We start from the raw sequence: 20,100 nt of genomic DNA on the forward strand, positions 1-20,100 counted from the left end.
CTCTTTAATTCCAGCAATTAGAGATGGAAAAGTATGTTCATGCTAAATATTTTGTTATTCTATTGCCAAAGTCATATGGTAAAAAGGGGAATGTGTCAATTGCATAATGTAAACACCGATTTGGAAACAAAATTATAAAATTACCTTGTCATTTACTGGCCTCAGGTCGGGGGTGACAGTGTAGACATTGATGAACACTAAAGGCAGAAAAAGAAACAATATTGTAAAATACAGCAGGTTTGCATCATTTTAAAATGAAAACCTTTATGCATAAGAACAATGTTTACTAGTATTTCTGTACGGATCAATGAATGTAGCCCATCATGGACCAAGTTCAAAAATCTTGTTGCCTGACCAAATTAACTGTCTGAATTCATTTGATGGATTAAAATGCTATATCCCAATCAGAATACACCATAACACTTATCAGGATCACATAATAGCAGCACTTATTTTCGTCTTTGTTCTTCAGTTTGAATCCAGCATCAACATGACGGCATCTTTTGGCTGATTTTCTTAAACCAAATTTGATTCTATGACAAAACCCTAAAAAAATGAGCCTTGGTTATCTGCATTTCTGTGCAGTGATTAACTGATTAACTACCAGGTGCACTATGAGGGAACCTTTATGTTTGGGTTTGTAGACGGGCTTGTCAGTCTGGACGAAGACAGCTGTGCCCTTGCTCTCCACTGTGACGGTGGTGTAGTTGTGGAAGATGTAGCCTCCCTCTGTGAGGTGACGGTTCCCCCACACCTTTAGATGGGCCTGGCCTCTTAGCCCTGAGGGAACCTGGACACACACACACACACACACACACACACACACACAAAGAGGATCAGGGCAAGATTTAACAAAAAAGTAAATTAGGTCAATTTGAAATGTTTACTCTAGGCTGCCGTACACAACTGACCTTGTTTTAACATTATTTATAAAATATTTTATATAAGTAAAGCTACAGCATAACAAAAAAAACTACATTTGAGGAAGATGCCAAGCTATAACACAGCACACTACACATGACTGTATATCACGAGAATGAGGGTGGAGGTTACAGGGAGGGGAGAGAGGGGAGAGAGAGAGAGAGAGAGAGAGAGAGAGAGACAGATAGAGGGGAAGAATCGAGTTGTGTATACTAGATTGATCTATTCCAGCCTTCGGGGGCGGCGGACCATACATGCACGTCAACAGCTGTTGCATATTATATTGAGGCTGTTACCTTATTCCCAATGAATGAGCAGAGACAGATGTTGCATTACAAATAACGTTAGTGTTGATTTGCATGTTGCCTGAGGAATGTGCACACAACGGACAAGGGGCTCTCACTACTGTGCAGCTGTCACTGCTAAACAGTGCCGTGCATTTTAAACATCTCTGGAAAGCAGCATGCATATTACTGTAGGCCACTGCTGAGGAAGACAAATGAGAACCAAGTTGAACAGACTCACCTTTAGTTTGATGGTGCCTTTGTCTAAAATGGAAACAACGAGATATTTTAATGTGGGATTTTCATATACTTGTATCTCAGTTCATATACTTGTATCTCTGTATAATACCATTAACATCCAGTGGTTATGAGAGCTACTAGACTGTGGTTGAGTTTGCCTGGAGGTGTTCACCCTGGGTTAGAAGGAAATCCAGCTGCAGCCTGTCTCTATGCCACTCTGAGGTATAGCAAGCACCGTCTATTAATGGTGCTGTCAAACAAATCACACACTGTATACACCAAGTGGCTGGTGGGATGGGCTGAACTGATGCCTCCAATCGAAGATAATGTCTACGAAAAGCATAGCTGGGCAGGAGCACACAGTGAGGGCAAAGGTCAATCGGGCTCACGTTGTGTGTGCTCTTCACTATACGTCTATGTTTTTGCCAACATGTCTGCTCTGTACATCCTTTAAATAAATCACACAAAGTAGGTGTCTCATAGCTCAACTTGTTAGTGCAAGTTTTCTCTCTAAAAGTGATGCATTGTGCCAGTGTAACCTTAGCGTTGTTCTCACCGAGCACTGAGCCGTGGCTGTGGGCGACCGTCTGTCCCTTCACTGTCAGCTGCACCTGGACGCGCGTTTCTGCTTTCGCATTAAAGATGGTTACGCTCACGCTCTCCTCTACGCCTGCTCGAAACACCGAGGGTGCAGCGACCAAATAACCCCTGTGAGAAGAGCAAGGGGAAGCAAGGGGAAGGTGAGATGGAAGGAGAGCACAGGACATGAGAGTAGACAGAGGAGGAGGAAAAAGTAGAAGTGGCAAAACAGAGGGAGAGGTACGGGCAGGAGATAAAGTAGAGGTCAGAGAACAAAGAGACATGAGGAGGACAGAGCTAAATATATGCTGCATATGAAGAAATATGAATTGCACTTCTTATCATATCACTTACCACGTTAAGTGTATGTAGTTATAGTGTTATCTTGCAAGAAGTCAAACAGGTGAACTAAGCATAAATTCACATTTCTGTTGCAGTTTCTCGCTTTCTCCCTGACCCGCGCGCACACACACAAGTCCACATGCATAACAAAACACGCATACAATTACAAACAGGGACATTCCACATGGATTTGTGCAGCGAGATCAGGTTTAATTGCAGTGTTTACCAGGGACACAGTACCTGTTGGCCAATGAGCTTTCTGCTCTAGTGTTCTCTGTGGGTGGTCTGGCACCTCTGACAGAACCTTGGCGTGTGTTTTGATAAAAGAACGACTGAGATTCCACACAGTCACTCTGACATTTAATTGACGGAAGAAGCCTGTCACTGAGGCCACAGAGCAAAGGTCATTCTTAGATGCTTATCAACAGTCTGAAGGAAGAAAAAAAAAAAAGCCCAATTTAAGTTTTATTTAGATGAAAGAATATGCCATCTGGCGCTGAGGAACTATAGCTCTCAGGTAACACAGACATAATAATATTACATTTTATTTGTAAAGCGCTTTCTAGACCCAAAGCTCCAGCTTTAGGTGCTCTTGTAAGTGTGGTCCTGTATAACTAAATTAGTAGTGTGGTCTGTTCAGGGTTATGTAAGGACGTGTGGAGCAGTTGATAAAAGCATCCACCAAATGATGTGTTGCGTTTCAAAAAGTTACTTTATTTAAGAAAAGACCCAATCCCAAATTAATGATGCCACCCACATGTGGGAGACTATGTACCTGAAACAATATATATTGAATTAATCTCTGTGTTTGTTTCAGTCCTGACCATGTCATTCAAACTCTAATTTTGAAGACAAATAGGCCAACTCACCCCCAGAAAACTTAGCTGAAGATCACACAAATTAGGAGTGAGCAAAGCCTCGAGCCCAAACCCAATTGCATGCCTGAGAGAAAGATCAGGTGGTTGGCATTACAGCACTACAGCATTACAGCCGGAGGCAGCCGTTCCTGAGAGAGAGTCATGAGAAAATCCCCTGGAAAATAAGGCTTCTGGAGAAGGAAGATAATACGAGGAAATTGACTCTGCGCGTTTGATCTACAGTGAGTTTAACCAGCTCTTGGATGAGCCCGGATCAGGTGGTGGAGACCATGCTTATTTCAATCACATGGCTTGATGTACTCAGTTCTCATTGTTTTTGCCCAACGTTTGTCCTCAACTAAGAGCTAGTCAGTGCCTGAGAAGGATTTGTGTTCTCTCTTGTGCGTGAAGTCTTTAACAGCCACTTCTTTTCAGTTCAGTCACATGGTTTTATGTTCTAAGCCTTTTTGCTCAAATTTCACCCTCAGCTGAGCTCCATAATATGAGAAAGACTTAAGCTCTCTTTTGTAAATCAAGCCTGCATTTGTCAGTAAATGTTATTAATTCACCACATAGAGCTGAACTCAACCCCTCCCCCCTGGACTACCTTGGAATAATTGTTTACAACGCTTTACCATTAACACAACTCTCAAGGTCAGGATTAAGATCCCCAGCAGCTACCGCCGCCTGGCTGATGACACCAAAGAGACAAAAGTATATTATATATATATTACCTATTTTGCCTCTGGGTCTGGAGGGATACATTGAATAAACCAGGCTACTGCTACTACTTAAATATTTGTCTTTATCTCAGTTAGCATGAGAAACCCCCTCCGAAAGATGCATATTCCAGGAATCACAACATAAAAATCAGCAGACTACCTCTCAATATCACTGTGTGAATGCGCACAGGTCCAATATGAAAAACTGAAAAAAAAAAACATGAATGGCAAGGTGTTGTGATCGTATAATGTCATAATCGGTAAAGACATGAAATCCTTACATATTTACAAACAATATGACAATCTCACAGATTAGAACATATTGATTATGCGGTAACGATTACAAATCAATGAAAAAGATGTTCGCAGCACATATTTTAATTAAAATGCTCAATGTTTCTGTGACCACACTTTTTTTTTCTTCCCCATTTTGTTTAAAACTTAAATTGAGAGCATCGGAAATGCTTGTAGTGAGTTCCAAGCAAAAGCACCACACTTCAAAGACAACACATGCAACACAGGCTACTTACTGTCTTTCTTGTGCATAACTTCTGCTCACGTTGCAGATGAACAAAGTCCATGAAAGACTCAAAGCTGTCAAAGACCACCGCAACATGTTGGCTTCAGTAACCCAGATTTGCTGGATATCGGCTCTCCCCTCTGAAGGAGTCTGGGATCTTCCAACTCTAATGAGAAGTTAAATGAAAATCTAACAGGCTGTGTCTACAGCTCTCTCAGTCGATCTATCCATTGAGGGTGGTTGGCATGGTAGGTGTGCAAAGTTTCGTCCGGAACCAAAGATCAATTTTTTGTAATCATCCCACTTCGCCAAATCCAGTTCCAAGCACGTTTTTTTTTTCTTCCTCTTAGAGCCCCGAGTACACGGACAGTCCTCTCCCATGTGCCTTCACCCGCCCCGGTTCCGTTCTCTCATATTTCAGCATTACAAATTGTAAGCGTCCTCCCACTCCAGCGAACAGAAATGTCACTGTAAATGAATGTTTGTAAAATCCGTGCAACTTTTGCTTCCCCGATTGTGCCTGGTGATCTCTTTTAAGTCGGTGGATCTTTTTATTGTTTCCCTGCTCCTACAGCAGTGAGTCAGGAGGCGATCGGCGTCAGGCTGCACTTCATTCACTCCAATAGCTCCTCTCACTTCTGTGCTGCGAGAGCATGACTACCCCCAGTGTACGCAGCGGCACGGAGCCTGCCGCTGTTTAAAACGATAAATTACCTGCACATTGCGCATACTTCTGGTCCAGCTGACATCTCAGAAGATGAAGACCGGCTACAACTGGTTCGGTTCAGTTGACATCTCAAAAGATGAAGACCGGCTACAACTGGTTCCTTTTGCGTTGGAAAACATCACAAGGTTGCCTCAGTAAAAACCACTGTTTGAAAAAACACAAAACACTTGTAGGATCACCTACATTTTAAATCACTTCTTTTTGTACTTGCTTATTTTTGTACTTTACTCTTTTTTTTCCCCTATGTAAAACTGGCTTTGTTGTCTCATCTGAGAAAGGGACTGTTAAAATAAGACTCTTCATCCATTCATCCAGCTCCTTTCTGATCATGGATGTGTAATGTAATCTAGCAAATAATTTATGGTTGGATTATAAAATTTGTGTTTCCATGAAAATGTGGAGTGAAGTAGGTTGATACCCTCTACAGATCTCTGCTGCCCTCAAGTGGTAAAAGAGCTTAGATGCCATCAAGTCTCTCTGTGTTCAAAGAAGGACCAAGGCATTTCTTTTAGGTAACAAAACATTTATTTAAATACTTCTGAGGTACTGCATTAATGAGAATAACACTGTTGCACAGCAGGTTTTCTGAAATGCTTTAAAAACAAAAAACAAAAAAAACATATGAAATGAACATAACATTTAAACAGTAACATGACCAGTAACAATTTAAAAGAAATTCACATCTTAATCGAAATCAAGCACCAAGTGCATAATGAGGATAAAAAAAAAAGCACCTCCCGAACCAAGAGGGAACCTCTCTTGAGTTCAGCCTCTCTCAGATGGAGCATGGCACACCATTAAATCCCTGACCCTTATGTTAAACATGTGTCCTAGAAAGATGCCCCAAAGCTCAAATCCAATAAGATAACAAGAGTAGAAAGATGACACCCCTGCAGAAGTGTTATTAAACTAGACTTTAAATCCCTGCCAGTAGCATTGGTCTCCCTGTGGAGGAACAAGAGCACACCCTGTGGGTACCAATCAGTATTACTGATTTACTCTATTTGTCAAACGCAGCCGTGAATGATGTTCCCAACACTGAGTTCTCTCTGTTTCTCTGCCACTATGTTGTGATACATTTTACAATGCAGTTTCCCCTTCCCAGGCTCAGTGAAAGCAGCCTTGGAGAAAACCAATTGGTTGCCCTGATTAACATCCACTCCGTACGCCTGACAGAGTTGGGCTGCGAGAGACGTGTCTAAGGACAAGAGCTGAGCCAGTCTGTCAAGAGGAAAGCGACAGTTGCGGCTGCAGTATCCGTGGCTGTATATTAGCAGCAGATCTCGTCGACACGTCACCAGGTGGCGGTGCAGAGCACAGCCCTGTATGAAGTTCAATCTCCGAGCCAATCGGAGCATACGCACGGGGTTTCGCTCCAGAAAAGCTCGGTTGATGGAAAGAGCGAGTGTGATGGCAGGGGAGGTGCGGAGCCGCCCAGAGAGCTCCATGATGTGCTGCGTGGCACGAGCTGAACCTGGGGGAGACAGGGGGAAAAAAGAAAGCATGCATGAAGAAATGATCCTAATCATGTCGGAAGTACGCCTTTCAGGTGACCAGCTTTTAAAATATATATATGAGTTTTGAATCTGCTTAGAGCAGAAAGAGCTACAGATAACATGCAGACTTTACAAAATCTCTTCTTCCTGTATGAAAACCACTGACTGGGGTTACACTCTTTGTTGCCAATGGTAACTTATTCAGGGAAGGACTGCTTAACAGACAAACTTTTTCATCAGACCTCTGCATCAATAGCCTGCTTATTTATAGGATGTTTAAACGTGGATGCAAATACACCAAAGCAAAAACTTGTACTGAACAATAAAAAAAAAAAAACAGTGACCAACCCAAGTTGTACAGCAGACCAAGAGCTTGGAACTCTTCCTGGTTGGGATGCGGTCCCGTTTCAGTTGCGTAGCAATCCAACAGCCAGCTCAGACTCTCCTGTAGGTGTGTGTCGTTAATGCGTGGGTCGTAGAGCCACAGGGGCTCACCGCAAAGCCGATATGAGGCATAGATAAGGAAACGCACTGTCCGCTCTAAAATGGCCATGCAGTTCAACCCAGACACCCTCTGAATGATCATGTCCTGCTTCACGCCACGCAGCCGATCAAAGACAAAGCTGTACACCTGGAAGATAAGTTACATTTTGTTAATATATGTTGTGAAGAGTTTTGTTTTTCTGTATTCGTTATTGCAACTTCAATGTTAAAGTGTTCTTACTGGGCTTGTAACAAATTAGCCATATTACAATCAAATTGACCAGCCTAGATCCTTAAATTCTAATAATTCACCTTAGTTTTTCTGCAAAAGATATTAACGTAAATTCTAGGGCCACTGGTCGCTGAATAATTTGTCAGTTTGTAGGCATCATTACATACAGCTTGTGCGATGTCAAAAAGCGTTACCCTGTGTGTGCAAAAGCCAAACATTTACTCATTGCTATATGGTCATTTTGGGCCTTGCTGGTACTCTACACTGTGTTCCAAATTATTATGCAAATTGTATTTTACACTGATTTTCCTAAATAGTCGATGCAAATGACAGTCAGTATAATTTTCAAGTCACCAACGTTAGGGTATAAGTCGAATTTCATTGAACAAACCACCCAATGAAAACAGTATTTTTTTCAAAAATCAAAATGCACTGTTCCACATGATTATGCACAAGAGTTTCAAAACATTTTATAGGTTGTAAAGAACTGAAAATGGTCATTTGCTGAATTTGCAGCATTAGTAGGTCATATTTACTGAAATCAAAAGCTATTTCAATCAAACACATCTTAACAGGGCAAGTTACATGTTAACTAGAGGTGTTGAAATTAATCAAATAATCGATGCATCAAATCGTGGACATGGACGATGCTGCATCAATAATCGACCAGGCCATAATTGATTATTTCTGTTTACAATTTAATGTTAGTCCTAACAACATTTCTGTTTACATATTCTGTTATGTTTTGCACATTCAGGAAGTGCCATGTGCTCAGTGCTGTAGTTTTATGTATCCAATTTATTTAGTATTAGAGTACTGCAGAATGTTGTTTTTGAAGCTTGAAAAGCTATGAATTAAATATCCTATATGGCTTTAATAGAAAAATGTATTTGACGCATCGTGATATCAAATCAAAGACATGATAATCGTAATCGAATCGGGAGATCAGTGAAGAATCACACCTCTAATGTTAACATAGGACCCCTTCTTTGATATCACCTTCGCTATTCTTGCATCCATTGATCTTGTGAGTTTATGTTGAGTTTCTGCTTGAATTTCTTTGCAGGATGTCAGAATAGCCTCCCAGAGCTGCTGTTTTGATGCAAACTCCCTCCCACCCTCATAGATCTTTTGCTTGAGGATGCTCCAAAGGTTCTCAATAGGGTTGAGGTCAGAGGAGGATGGGGGCCACACCATGAGTATTTATGAAAATCAATGTAAAATATAATTTGCATAATAATTTGGAATAGTGTAAAGAATAGGTTGCTGGACATGCATGTTGTTTTGAAGGATGCTTACATGAAGCTGTGCTGGCTAACTGTCTGTGTGTTACAGTAAAGTTAAACTTCATCAAGTGTGCATATGATGCCAAAAGTTCCAATTATGTTATCAATTGTCTTAATATATATGTAATAGTTTTTCTTGACCAAGGTCTATTTGACAACAGTAAAAACAGAGACTGGGGAAACGCTACTTGCCTCAGTCCATGGATGCAGGTGAGGGGACGCAGCAATGTCATCAATAAGATAACACACAGTTTTCAGCAGCACAGCAGGTGGACGGAGGTCAGTGGGGTTTGTCGAGTCTTTTCCAGCTGCTGGTCTGGTATACTCTTTGACAGCCCGCAAGGGGTCTCCCCTGGGCCGTCGAACTCTTTCTGTGCCTGCCAACATCTCAAAACGGTGAAGGCGGTTCTGCACCTCACGGTCCTGCAGCTCACGAGCAGGGCACATGGTCTGGCAGGTCCCCCTGGGCACGGCTTCTTTTCCATGCTGTTCACAACTCTCGTCCTCCTCGACCTCTCTCGCCTGTGCTTTGCCTTGGCCTCGCCACCGTTCTTCTTTCCTCTGCCTCCATTCTCCTCCTGCTGGTGCATCCCTCCTCTGAGAGAGAGAGCTGCTTGAGGGAAACAGGTTAGCTGAAAATGTAGCTAGTCCATCAGACACAATAAGCATACACAAAGACTGCTTCTCCTCTTGTGTGGTGGACCTAATTTAAACCGACAGCCTGTACCCACTGACACATTATTCTGCTCTGACCGGGTATGGCTACCCTTTTATATTTCTTTGTGTAACACAAAACAGATTTAAAAGTCACTTGTATCTTACAGTATTGGGAGTGCAGTACGCTAACTTACTTTTTCTTAATCGCCTGTTCTTTTACTTTGTATGTCATGAATTGGCACATCAGGAAGTTATTTCAAGTTCAGCTCATGCGTGTACCACTACCTTTTAATCTTTGAGTTAAGTGAGCTGCATTTAGTTTTTCCAATCGTAACGTCGCGTTAGCTCTGTCTGACATCTTTGTTCGTGTTCGCTGCTATGATACAACAAAGGACACGACAGCAACGTTTTACCAGTTAGTAGCTGGTAACCACTATAACGTACTGATAGCTGCTACTGGGGACTAACGTTATACTACCAAGTTAACGTTAGTCAATTAGCTTCAACAGTTAGCCAATTTAGCTTCTAACGACAGATAGGACGCGAATGGAGTTTCTACTATCGATCATTATGCAAGTTACACGAAGCAAGCTGTCAACATAATAGAAAACTTGGCGTTCGATGCCATTTTCAACGAAATGCTTCACATTAATGTGAAATAAAAACCCATGTACTCACATGCGACGAGGCGCTCTCCTGCGGTTCATTGGTGCTTTAAAGACGGATCGTCACTTTACAGAATCAGCCAATAGAAATTGTTGCGTAGACGTAACGTCACATCCTGAATTGGACGCGATGGCTTATGCTTATATACACAGTTGAAGTGAAACATGCCGTAGTATTGTTTCGCTATTTCAAAACATGTGTAAAACAGGCCTGTTTGTGCCTCTCGTGTTAGTCAATTGTAAGCCTAACTCGTATAACTCTGCTTACATATTTCCCTCCAGAAGCAAGACACTATTCAGATTTAGATATTACTTTTGCAGCTGTATTTAACACATCATCTGGAATACCCATTTCTTGCATGTTGTTTTGTATTTATATTTTTATTGTGTAATAATTGCCAATGTTCCATCTATGAAAGTATTAAAGTATAGTATTCAACATTTACAAGATATAATACAGTTGCAAAGAAATCAGACAGTATGGTGCAGATATGTAAACTAGGGAAACGGGGATACTGCATATCCCATGCTGTGTGGTATTCTTCACTGTTTGGGGCAGTAGAGCTCGTGGATTCTTGCAGTGCCAAGCTGGTCTTCCTCCTTGGCCTGCTGTACATGGACTGTGTGGCGGCAGGCCAATGATGACAGCTCCAGCAGCTCTGAAAATGTACTAGGAAAATGGAGAACACCCACGTTTGAGTAAAAGTCAGCATGGTCAAAGTCAGGATGCATTTTTAGACGCTGCTGAATGTGTGCCAGGATTCAATTCCTTAAAAGTAAAGTAACTATCTCAATGTCAAAATCCTCCAGGAAGGAAAAAGAGGGGAATAAAATGTATTCACAGCATCACCAGGTTCAAAAAGACAAGTTCTCTATATACTGTATGTGCCTACCCTGACAGCTCCTGGCTGATGTTCTTTGATGTTGTTTTCATGTCGCGAAGGCACTCTAAACAAGTGCTGTTGTCCTTATGATCTCCCTCTGTGCACTCCATTAGCAACTTCTCACTCTCCTTCAGGCAAGTCCCAGCTTTATCTAAAAATGGGCAGATATAGGTGGATCTGATTATAACAACATTTATCACAAGTTCCTGCAAAATACATAAAACCCATTTCATGTGGCATTTACAGGAGCACACACACAGGTAAGGTTACATAAAATGATTAAAAGATACTCATCGTTTAAAATTAATTTTCTTGTGTGAATACCCTGAAAAACTGTCCTACAGCACACCAATATCTGGTAACATCTCATGTTGCCAGGGACAATCTGATCAAAACGTATACACACAGTCCTGATGAAGCAGATTAGCAAAGTTTTTGAGTGTTAAACAAATTCATTTATGGTTAACAAGGTTGTTTTGGGCAACTTCTTTTTTTTTTTTTATTTAAGATTATTTTTTGGGGCATTTCCACCTTTAATGGACAGGACAGCTAGGTGAGAAAGGGGAGAGAGAGGGGGAAGACCTGCAGGAAATCGTCACAGGTCGGACTAGAACCCTGGTCCTCTGCGTCGAGGTATAAGCCTCTATGTATATGTGCGCCTGCTCTACCAACTGAGCCAACCCGGCCACTTGTGCAACATTTTTAATAACTTTTAAACATAGTAACGACAACAACCTAGAAATTCCTTTCTGTCCCCGTCAATGTAGAAGTTCTTGACAGGCAGCTCATGTCGGGTGGTGTCAACAGCTGTGGCGAAAGACTTGTAGTCCTTTGTGAACTGCTTGGCAGTTTCTGCCAAGGGAGTCAGAGCAGCAATCTGATGGAAAATAATGACATCAGTAGGATGAGAATCGCATTACACATTTTAAAATACAATTCTAAAAAAACAAGCATGTTCTTCTTTCACTTGGCTATTTCAACATGCAATAAATATTTTTTTATGACCGATCACATATCAAAAAAGGTAATTACAAAAGGGAGGTGATTTCCTGACCTGTAAATCCAGCAGCTCGTTCACTAGGCTGTCCTTCTCCATGAGGAGGTAATGGCGTTTCTTCTCCTGGACCTCATTATGCAACGCCTCTTCTTCCTCCATCTCCTGCATGATCCTTGCCTCTGCCTCAGCCTTGAGCTTCGCAGAATTGCTCTCCATCTTAAGTCAAACAACAAAGAGATAAAGCCAGATCAGTCATGGCATGGGACTTAAAATGTCATTGTAAACTGATTTAACAAAGCAGATGCATTGGAAGCAGCTTTCAGCACACCAGATGCACTTATATGTTTAGACTTACTCACCTTAGCTGTGAGGTAGGCCAGTAGGAATGTTTGCATCTCAATATCCCTCTTCTCAAGCTCTGGATTTCTTTCGGGCTCTACTGCATTTTCAATTATCGTTTTTTCTTGGAGAGATAGATGAAAAAAAACTGTTACACAATACTCTCATTTGTAAATAACTTTCAGCATTTTAAGAGCTTAAATCAGTTTACCTTTAATTACTGAAATATCAAAATTTGGTCGAAAGCAGTGTCCATCTGAGAAAGTGGACTGCAGAATACTTTTCCCAAGTGCAGTTTCATTTGACATCATTGCTGTAGGGAAGATGACATGAATAGACATATGCAAAAGTTACATATACAGAGTTCTCATTTAGACAACGTTATGTTACAGACTCAATCAGAACTCGGGGGAAATAAATTAAAAAAGGTCTTTGCACTGCCAGGTTTTACCACAAAATTTTGATTTAATTTCACATTAACAACATGAGAAATGTAGTTATCTATCATGAACAACTGTGCGAATACACATTGACAGTTATCACCATAGGAAGTACTTACATGTTGGTAGAGCCTGTGGGGCCAGTGAGCGTCTGGGTGGAGTGCCCACTCTCGGTTTGACACCACTGGGTTTAGGTGAGGAAGGCCTCAGTGGCACAGCAATAGACTCATTTGTCAGTGAGTTACTCTGTAAATGGTTATAGGGGTGCAATGAGATACAAATGGGTAACATCAAAAGTGTGACGACAGGCAGACAACTGAACTGCATAGAGACAAGGAAGGCAGAATTTAACTAATCATTTAAAAAAGCCACAGAATATTGGCAGTTTAGGTCCATATCCTAAGTAAAAAGACCTAACAGTTGGATTACCATGAGTCAATCACACGTTACATGAAAACTGAAATAAAAACGTTAATTAAAAAAAAATAAAAAAATAGCACTACCTTTGAAAGAGATGATTTCTCAGCAGACTGCATGTAGCGAGACTTGACAACAGTCCCACTTGCTAAAGATTGATGAAAAGACATTATCAATGAAAAATTAATAAATTGATTAAGCTTAGTGAACTTAATTAAGCAATTTTGGAACATATTGATATGGTGGACAGAAAAGGATTGATACAGAAATGGTTTAAAAGTTGTATGTTCTCTGCTGTGACTTCTCATCAATGGGATATTCTACTCAACATAATTCATGCTGATTTTAGGTTGGAGTGTCACTATAAGGTAATCCTTGTAGAGGAACTTTTGAAGATACTTTACACTTTATGGGAATTGGTGACATGAGCCCAACTAAGCTATATAGGTAATGTTGTCTGATAAGTGACAGCATTCAGTGAGTCAGCATGCACAATACCAGGGCCTCTCCTAAGTGGAATGCAGCCATCATTAATGGTTTGGAATACACTTAGGCTTTTCTTACTATGACATGTCAACATGTCTGCCGTGAAAAAGGTCTATTAAGTTACGTGAACATATGCGAATACTTACATTTAACACTTTTCTTCCCAGTTCCACTGATGGTCGCTTTATTAGCATTGCCCCCACTTTTCGAGCTAAAAACAAAGTAGCAGTTTTAGTAGCAAATTTAAAAAATGTAAAAAAAAAAAAATAAAAAAAAAAACATGAGAGCAAAAATTACAAAATAAAACTTTACTTTTAATTTAGAAAGCGAGCAAAACCAGCTAAGCTAACGTATAATGTTAGCTTACAGTAGCTATGTCACTTTATTGTTACAATTCACAAGAACATAAAGACGTGTACATGTATTAGCTTGTATAGCCTACTTATTAGCCATATGCCTGCTCCAGCGGTGTGAAAAGGTGAAGTTTCTGGTAAATAGAAGAATGTAACTGTAGGGTGTTAGCGTTAACTAAAACGGTTTAGCCTGACTGGGTCTTTTCTACATTAAATTCTCCTAAAATTTAACTGGCCACACATGTGCGAATTACATGACAATTACTCGCTTAAAAGAAAGGAAATAATACGACGAGAACTACCTTTTAGCGTCGGTGGAAGCAGCTTTAAAACTACTTGGCACTGTTGATGTTCTTTTCGACGCCATGATGTTTTGAAGTAAACCGCCTGTGCACCAGTTTTGTAAACCGGCAGAAACAAGAAGATTTACGTTTGTTCCGCTTCTCTTGATTAATAGCGGATTGCAAACAACTTTAGGTACATACCGCCACCTACTGTACAGGAGTTATATATAGTTGTTATATAGAGTCATATATTCTACCAAAGAATTTCTAATAAGGTAGACCGGCTTTGATTCTACTCACCAACCCTGTATCTTTGCCGTCCTTGTGATTCTTATCCTTTCTCCCTCTCCTTCTGTTTCCAGTATCGTTTTTTCCGCTCTTCTTCCTCCTCTTTTTTTGTACATTTATGGCGCATTGCAAAGCAAGTGTATGCTGACATCGGCTGTAGTGGAGTGTGTACAGTCAAGGTACTAAATTATACTATTATAATGTTTATAATTACATAAATAAACACTAATATTGTCTCTAAAAAGATACTACATCATTCTCCATTGCTGCCCTGTTTTGTTCTAGTCCATAGTGGATCTGGCAGTTAACCTGCTTCCTTCAAAAAAAAAAACAACAACAGTGGTGTTTACATACACCCCATACTATGTTACTTAATCACTTGTAATTATTTTTTTTAAATAAAATCTTCGTTAATATTTCTCTCATTAGGGTAAACGAGGGACATAAAGATTTTATTAGAGATATTGTCCTTTTTGCTGAGACTACAACAGAGAGGGGCTGATTGATGTATACTGGATTATTGCATTCATTTGTACAGGTGTTCATATTATTCTGTACAGACTCTTCAGGGGCACCAATCAAAAGCATCTGCATTGACATTTGCAGCAGGGGACTTCAAAAACTACAGTTGTTTTAGTAACCACTAGATGGGTGTAAGGGTCTGCATTTGCTGTCAGTGTAAACACACATTCAGTGACAATCCTTTCAAGTTAAATATACTTTCAGTCTGTACAGATTACAAAGATTATGTCTCCCTTTTGTGCAATTTTGAGTCATTGCACAAAAGGGAGATATATATATATATATATAGTTTACCATTTATTCCCTTGTCTGTGTCATTAGGTGGGTGTAGCCAATCCCAGCGTAAACATGTGTGAACATGTAACCAGACCATCACAGGGATAACAGAGATGCATCTAGTTCACCTAAGTTGCATTATCTGTGAAACACATTACACTGGATCACCCAGAGGTAATCCACATAGTCACACAAGAGAACATGCAAACTTAAATCTTGTTTTATTTGTTGTTGCTATTTGCTGATTATAACGCGCGGATCTGCTTGCATGTGTGCTTCTTCATCCCGTGTGTGTGTGTGTGTGTGTGTGTGTGTCTGCCTGCCTGCTTAGCAAGTTCTCTTACCTGCAGTTTACTGGTTGTTTTGTGTGCACAAGTCTTAGAGAACATAATGCGTGTTGATCCCACCTGTCTTGAGCTGGTCTTGGACAACAGGAAGGACAATGTGGGGAGAGTGGGTGTGGGACTCGGTGGTAAACACTGGCCAGCAACTTCTGTACTAATTCACATCCACAGACATGGATGGATAAACCATCAGGGGTAGAGAGAGAAAGAAAACTGTTGGCTTGTAAGAGGTCATCCAAAACTTAAAAAATGTAGGCAATTTTGCAGTGAGTTAAACATAGGCTTTATGGGAATTTCACTCTGTATCATATAGTAGTATCACATAATAGTATTTTAGATATTATTTAGATATTATTTTTAAACAGTAGTTGAATTAGATTTGTATAAAGTGTGTGTTCTGGATTACATCCAGGTATTGAAACTAGTTTTATTCTGACCTTTCTGCTTTAATTAATTTTAACGATAAAGGTTGAACATTTGGGCTTGGCACTAAAACAAATACCTCACAAATACATGCCTGTATTTGTGTGTGTGTGTGTGTGTGTGTGTGTGTGTGTGCCCTACTTTTTCAATCTGTTTAAAGGCCGGGTCTTATCATTGCTCTCCTCTCTCTCTCTCTCTCTCTCTCTCTCTCTCTCTCTTTCTCTCTCTCTCTCTCTCTCTCTCTCTCTCTCTCTGTCTCTCGTTCTCTCTCTGAGTGTAATAAAGCCTTGAGGCTGTGTGTCTGCATGCTGGCTGTCCATCTCTCACCACCAAGCAATGCCAGGACCAATAGCTGCTTCTGAGGTTGAAAACAAGTGCCGTTGATTATGGTGATAGGTGCAGTCTATGGACTCTTTTGGATTAAATCAGTAAAACTTGTGATTAAATAATATAAAAGTTTTAGTGGTAAAGTGTTTTTTCTGTTACTTTTCTCCTGAGTGAAGGACAAGATTCAGTCCAAGGCTGAGGAGTTAAAAGAGTGAGCAGTGCACGTTGAAAGACAGCACCATGAGGACGCATGGAGTCGCTGAATGAAAGTCCTTGTCTCTTTCCTAAACCTACCTCTTTTGCTGTTCTCTCTGCTCCGAAACTCTGACGTCTAATGAAGGGTTTGTGTGTGTCACTGTGACCTCACTGATACTCTGCTTTGCTGCTTGAAGACATTTTTAGGGCGATACAAATGCAAGATGAAACAGCTTAATTCATATTCTGAATGAAGTGAAAGGAAAGTTGTTGTCAGCTCTCCTAACACATGTATGTACACATGATTACACACACAGAGACAACCCACCCATGCAGCCCACACACCAGCCCGTCTTCCCTTTGCAGTAAGCTGTTACTCATCACTACTCAGTCTGCCAGTCTGGTCCACATAGGCTTCCAGGAATGCCTCAAATACACAGTGCCTCATACAGTAAAACCAATTTCGCCAAAGTCTGTATTTGCAGCATTCAGTTAGACATCTGAAGTCACACGCTGCTAACACACTAAATCAGATTATAGTGCTTTTGCTTGTGGGATATACTGTATGTATTGATTTAGTCAGCATTCAAGAATTGAATTTAAGAACCTTAGTATTGGCTACGTCAGCTCTCCTGAGCAGACGGGTGTATGATTTCCACTGTTTGCGCTTGCCTTGGTGGCCCTTGTTGTAGAAAGAAGCTAAGGAAGGACCCAACCAGTCAGCCAGGGGCTCCAAGTATTAAGTAGTTAAGCTTCTCTCTGTTGGCTAACCATGGTAAGCAGTGGAGCATTAGGACAGTGTTTACTTCTTACCTTCACACTATTGAGGGGGCTCTGCTGGTCATTTTGTCCCTTTAAAATCTACAAATCAAACACTTTGGGTGTATCACGTTGGATATGTCTTAATGATAGCTACAGAAGCTTGACATAAGAATGCACAAACAACTATTCTCACTGAAAATCAACACATACCAATGCTGTTAAATTAGTGTGTAATGTTGTGTTCACACCGGCCGCGTAAATTTGCGTCACATATACCCATGTGAGTTTGATGAAAAGTTAAAATATTTGAATTTGCTTGGATAGGAGAATGATGCAAAGTTTGTGTCCCGTCACATGCCAATCATGGCATTAACTTTGCCTGCCTAAAAAATTGTGTCTATTAACTTTAATAGCATTAACTTTGTATGTAATCGTAAAAGTTAGATATTTTTGGAAAGTAGGCATATTTGCTTTGTGGCTAAGAGTTAGATGAGAAGATGGACTTTTCTTCATGCATGTCTGTCCATTCAATATGAAGCTGGGGCAAGGAGATAGTTAGCTTATCAAAGCATAAGGATTGGAAAAAGGGGTTAACATCTAAAACTGCAGGAAACGCTGACCAATCAGAGCAGACTGGGCTTTTTCGAGAGGGTTTCTTAAATAAACAGTTGCTAAAACATTTCAGAAGCAGGACAAATACAGGTTTATTCAGACAGACAGTTTGAGAAAAATAATGTGTTTTTTTTAACATTAAAGGTGCAATATGTAATACTGACAGCTAATGTTTAAAATAGTTACTGCAGTACAAATTGAAAATACAGGAGAGAGTCGTCTCCATATCCCCCTCCTCCCCAGACTCGAAATTTACGTTGGTTGCCAGTCTGAGACCCCAGCATCCACAACAATGTTGCTGGACGTTTACTTCACAGCACAGTGGCGTAGCTAACGTTAGATGCTGGCTATGTTGACAGTCATAAAAGCCTGTGCTCAAGCGGAGCTCTGTACGTTACCCAACTGACAGACACATCTTTTCGCCTTAGAATTACTGTAGGAACCTCTAAAAATAACACTAACGTTAGCTACCTTGCCGTCCTCACCACCCGACTGAACACACTTTATTGGCTTAGAATTACGGCAACAATCGCTTAACACACTGCAAACTCAAGGTCCTCTCTTCCCAATTTACAGCCCCTTTCTTGGCTTAAAATAACTCACAGTTGTTGGCTACGGCCGCTGAACAGGCTACACGTTGTAAACAGCCGTGGCCCGCTTGCCTGGTCCTCCGGTAATGTTAGCTAGCAGTTAGGCGGTGTTAGCCAGGACCAGTTGGGATCACTTTACTGCCTGTGTCTCAATTGTTTTTGAGAGTAACTAACTTGGGTACTCTATATAATTCAATGTGAGTATAAGAATGTTGAAATGACATAAAGTACTCGTCCCTAGTAGCCCTGATAAATTAGCCTCAAGCTAATGCTTACCTGTTCAGAAGGAAATTAGCCAACTCTCCGTCCTTGAGCTCTAAGCTTTCTCCATCTTTCAAATACATCTCCAATATTTACCCGGGGTTTGTTACGTCTCTGGTCACGTAACAGTTAGAAACATGCCAGGGTTTTTTAGGTCGGTAGTCTATCTCCGTTGATCCCATTTGTTTGTTTGCTGCTTTCATGGCTGTACTAACGTTACAGCTGTAGCACGTTGGGTTTACGTTTTCAGAGGTATATCTGGCAACCCGGACTGGCTGTCAAACTGTACAGTTGATACCAACGCACAGGCCAAAACACAGACACAGACATTCCGTCACGGAATGGAAATTTCAAAAGGAGAAAATACTGGCTTTAGCATTGTTGTCAGAAAAGATAGTATTTCAACTTAGCATGTTTCCTTAATATCTGATGACGCATTGGCGTCATTTTTGGATTTATTACAGTAGGCCTAAATATATTACATATTGGACCTTTAAAGCATATAAACATGTTCTAGCAGAAAACCAAAATACAAGTATAAACCTGACAATGCACATCGCATAATATGGGACCTTTAAATTAGTGAGATTTAGAGGTGCTAGTAGGCGGATTTTATTTTTAAATCCTTGGACAGAGCCAGGCTAGCTGTTTCCCCCTGCTCTCTGTCTAAGTTAACAGTCTCTTGGCTGTTAACTGATAAATGATTTTACCAAATGTAATCTGCAGTTTTGTAATGATGAAAAGCATGCTCTCAAAGCAACACTGCAGACTCCATCAAATGACAAAGCCTTAGTTTTCCACCTCATCCACGTGTCGCTCACTTCCTAATTGTTTAATTGCAGTGCTTATCTTCACAGAATTTGACCTCAGCTTGGTGTTTACTCTTGTGAATAAACCTTGCAGCATCCCTGAGCTGCAGTGCTGGAGGCTGGCAGATTTCCTGCATGTGTCTTGGGGGCAGTGGGTTGTTTATTCAGGCAGAAACTTGAAGATAATGCAGTGTATCTTCAATCACATCATTACAGGTCAAAGGTGTAGGCTATGCTCCCCAATAAATGTGCAATTACAGGAGAAATTGTATTTTGTGGAGCCTGTTCCTCTAAATGTCAATAGATAACTATTAAACTCAGGCAAAGACACACACTTTTAACACACACAATTAAATTAAAGATACTGTATGTGTTTTATATATAACTTCATAACTTTCATGTGTTAAGCATCTATGTGAATTTTTGCGAATGACAGATGAGCACCACACAGCAAGCATGACTGGCTGTGTGTGTGTGTGT

At 40.6% G+C, this 20,100-nt stretch overlaps 3 protein-coding genes across 6 annotated transcripts in view; all 3 read right to left on the reverse strand.

The window, feature by feature from the left end:
* cpamd8 (C3 and PZP like alpha-2-macroglobulin domain containing 8) overlaps positions 1 to 5,244 on the reverse strand; it is a 42,172-nt gene extending 36,928 nt beyond the window's left edge. Inside the window, exons 1-5 of one of the 3 annotated variants that reach the window (XM_031307262.2) lie at positions 4,476 to 5,244; positions 2,002 to 2,153; positions 1,447 to 1,469; positions 625 to 790; positions 145 to 197 (exon numbers count right to left, since the gene is read on the reverse strand). In XM_031307262.2, the coding sequence (XP_031163122.1) occupies positions 145 to 197; positions 625 to 790; positions 1,447 to 1,469; positions 2,002 to 2,153; positions 4,476 to 4,561 (480 nt within the window). In that variant the 5' untranslated portion in view covers positions 4,562 to 5,244. Of the gene's footprint in view, positions 1 to 144; positions 198 to 604; positions 791 to 1,446; positions 1,470 to 2,001; positions 2,154 to 4,475 lie in introns of those variants that run through there. The other 2 variants (XM_036007484.1, XM_031307263.2) reach the window with 2 other exon arrangements.
* A 949-nt stretch (positions 5,245 to 6,193) lies between these two features.
* sac3d1 (SAC3 domain containing 1) lies at positions 6,194 to 10,168 on the reverse strand. 2 transcript variants are annotated; one of them, XM_031307419.2, is made up of 4 exons: positions 10,025 to 10,168; positions 8,882 to 9,299; positions 7,037 to 7,319; positions 6,194 to 6,666 (listed from the first exon to the last, which is right to left on the reverse strand). In XM_031307419.2, exons 1-4 carry the CDS (start codon positions 10,051 to 10,053, stop codon positions 6,200 to 6,202), a joined length of 1,197 nt encoding a protein of 398 aa, XP_031163279.1. In that variant the 5' UTR covers positions 10,054 to 10,168; the 3' UTR covers positions 6,194 to 6,199. The 2 variants fall into 2 exon arrangements, with proteins under 2 accessions (XP_031163279.1, XP_035863430.1); XM_036007537.1 differs by lacking the exon at positions 10,025 to 10,168 and adding an exon at positions 9,541 to 9,990.
* Positions 10,169 to 10,377: 209 nt separating this feature from the next.
* Positions 10,378 to 14,366, reverse strand: haus8 (HAUS augmin like complex subunit 8). Its single transcript, XM_031307420.2, has 10 exons — positions 14,230 to 14,366; positions 13,721 to 13,785; positions 13,175 to 13,236; positions 12,791 to 12,917; positions 12,443 to 12,544; positions 12,252 to 12,355; positions 11,950 to 12,108; positions 11,631 to 11,772; positions 10,905 to 11,046; positions 10,378 to 10,681 (listed from the first exon to the last, which is right to left on the reverse strand). The coding sequence occupies exons 1-10, from the start codon at positions 14,292 to 14,294 to the stop codon at positions 10,555 to 10,557; spliced, it is 1,095 nt and encodes a 364-aa protein (XP_031163280.1). The 5' UTR covers positions 14,295 to 14,366; the 3' UTR covers positions 10,378 to 10,554.
* Positions 14,367 to 20,100: the final 5,734 nt, after the last annotated feature.

Source organism: Sander lucioperca, chromosome 11 (assembly GCF_008315115.2).
Source record: "Sander lucioperca isolate FBNREF2018 chromosome 11, SLUC_FBN_1.2, whole genome shotgun sequence".
Lineage (NCBI taxonomy): Eukaryota > Metazoa > Chordata > Actinopteri > Perciformes > Percidae > Sander > Sander lucioperca.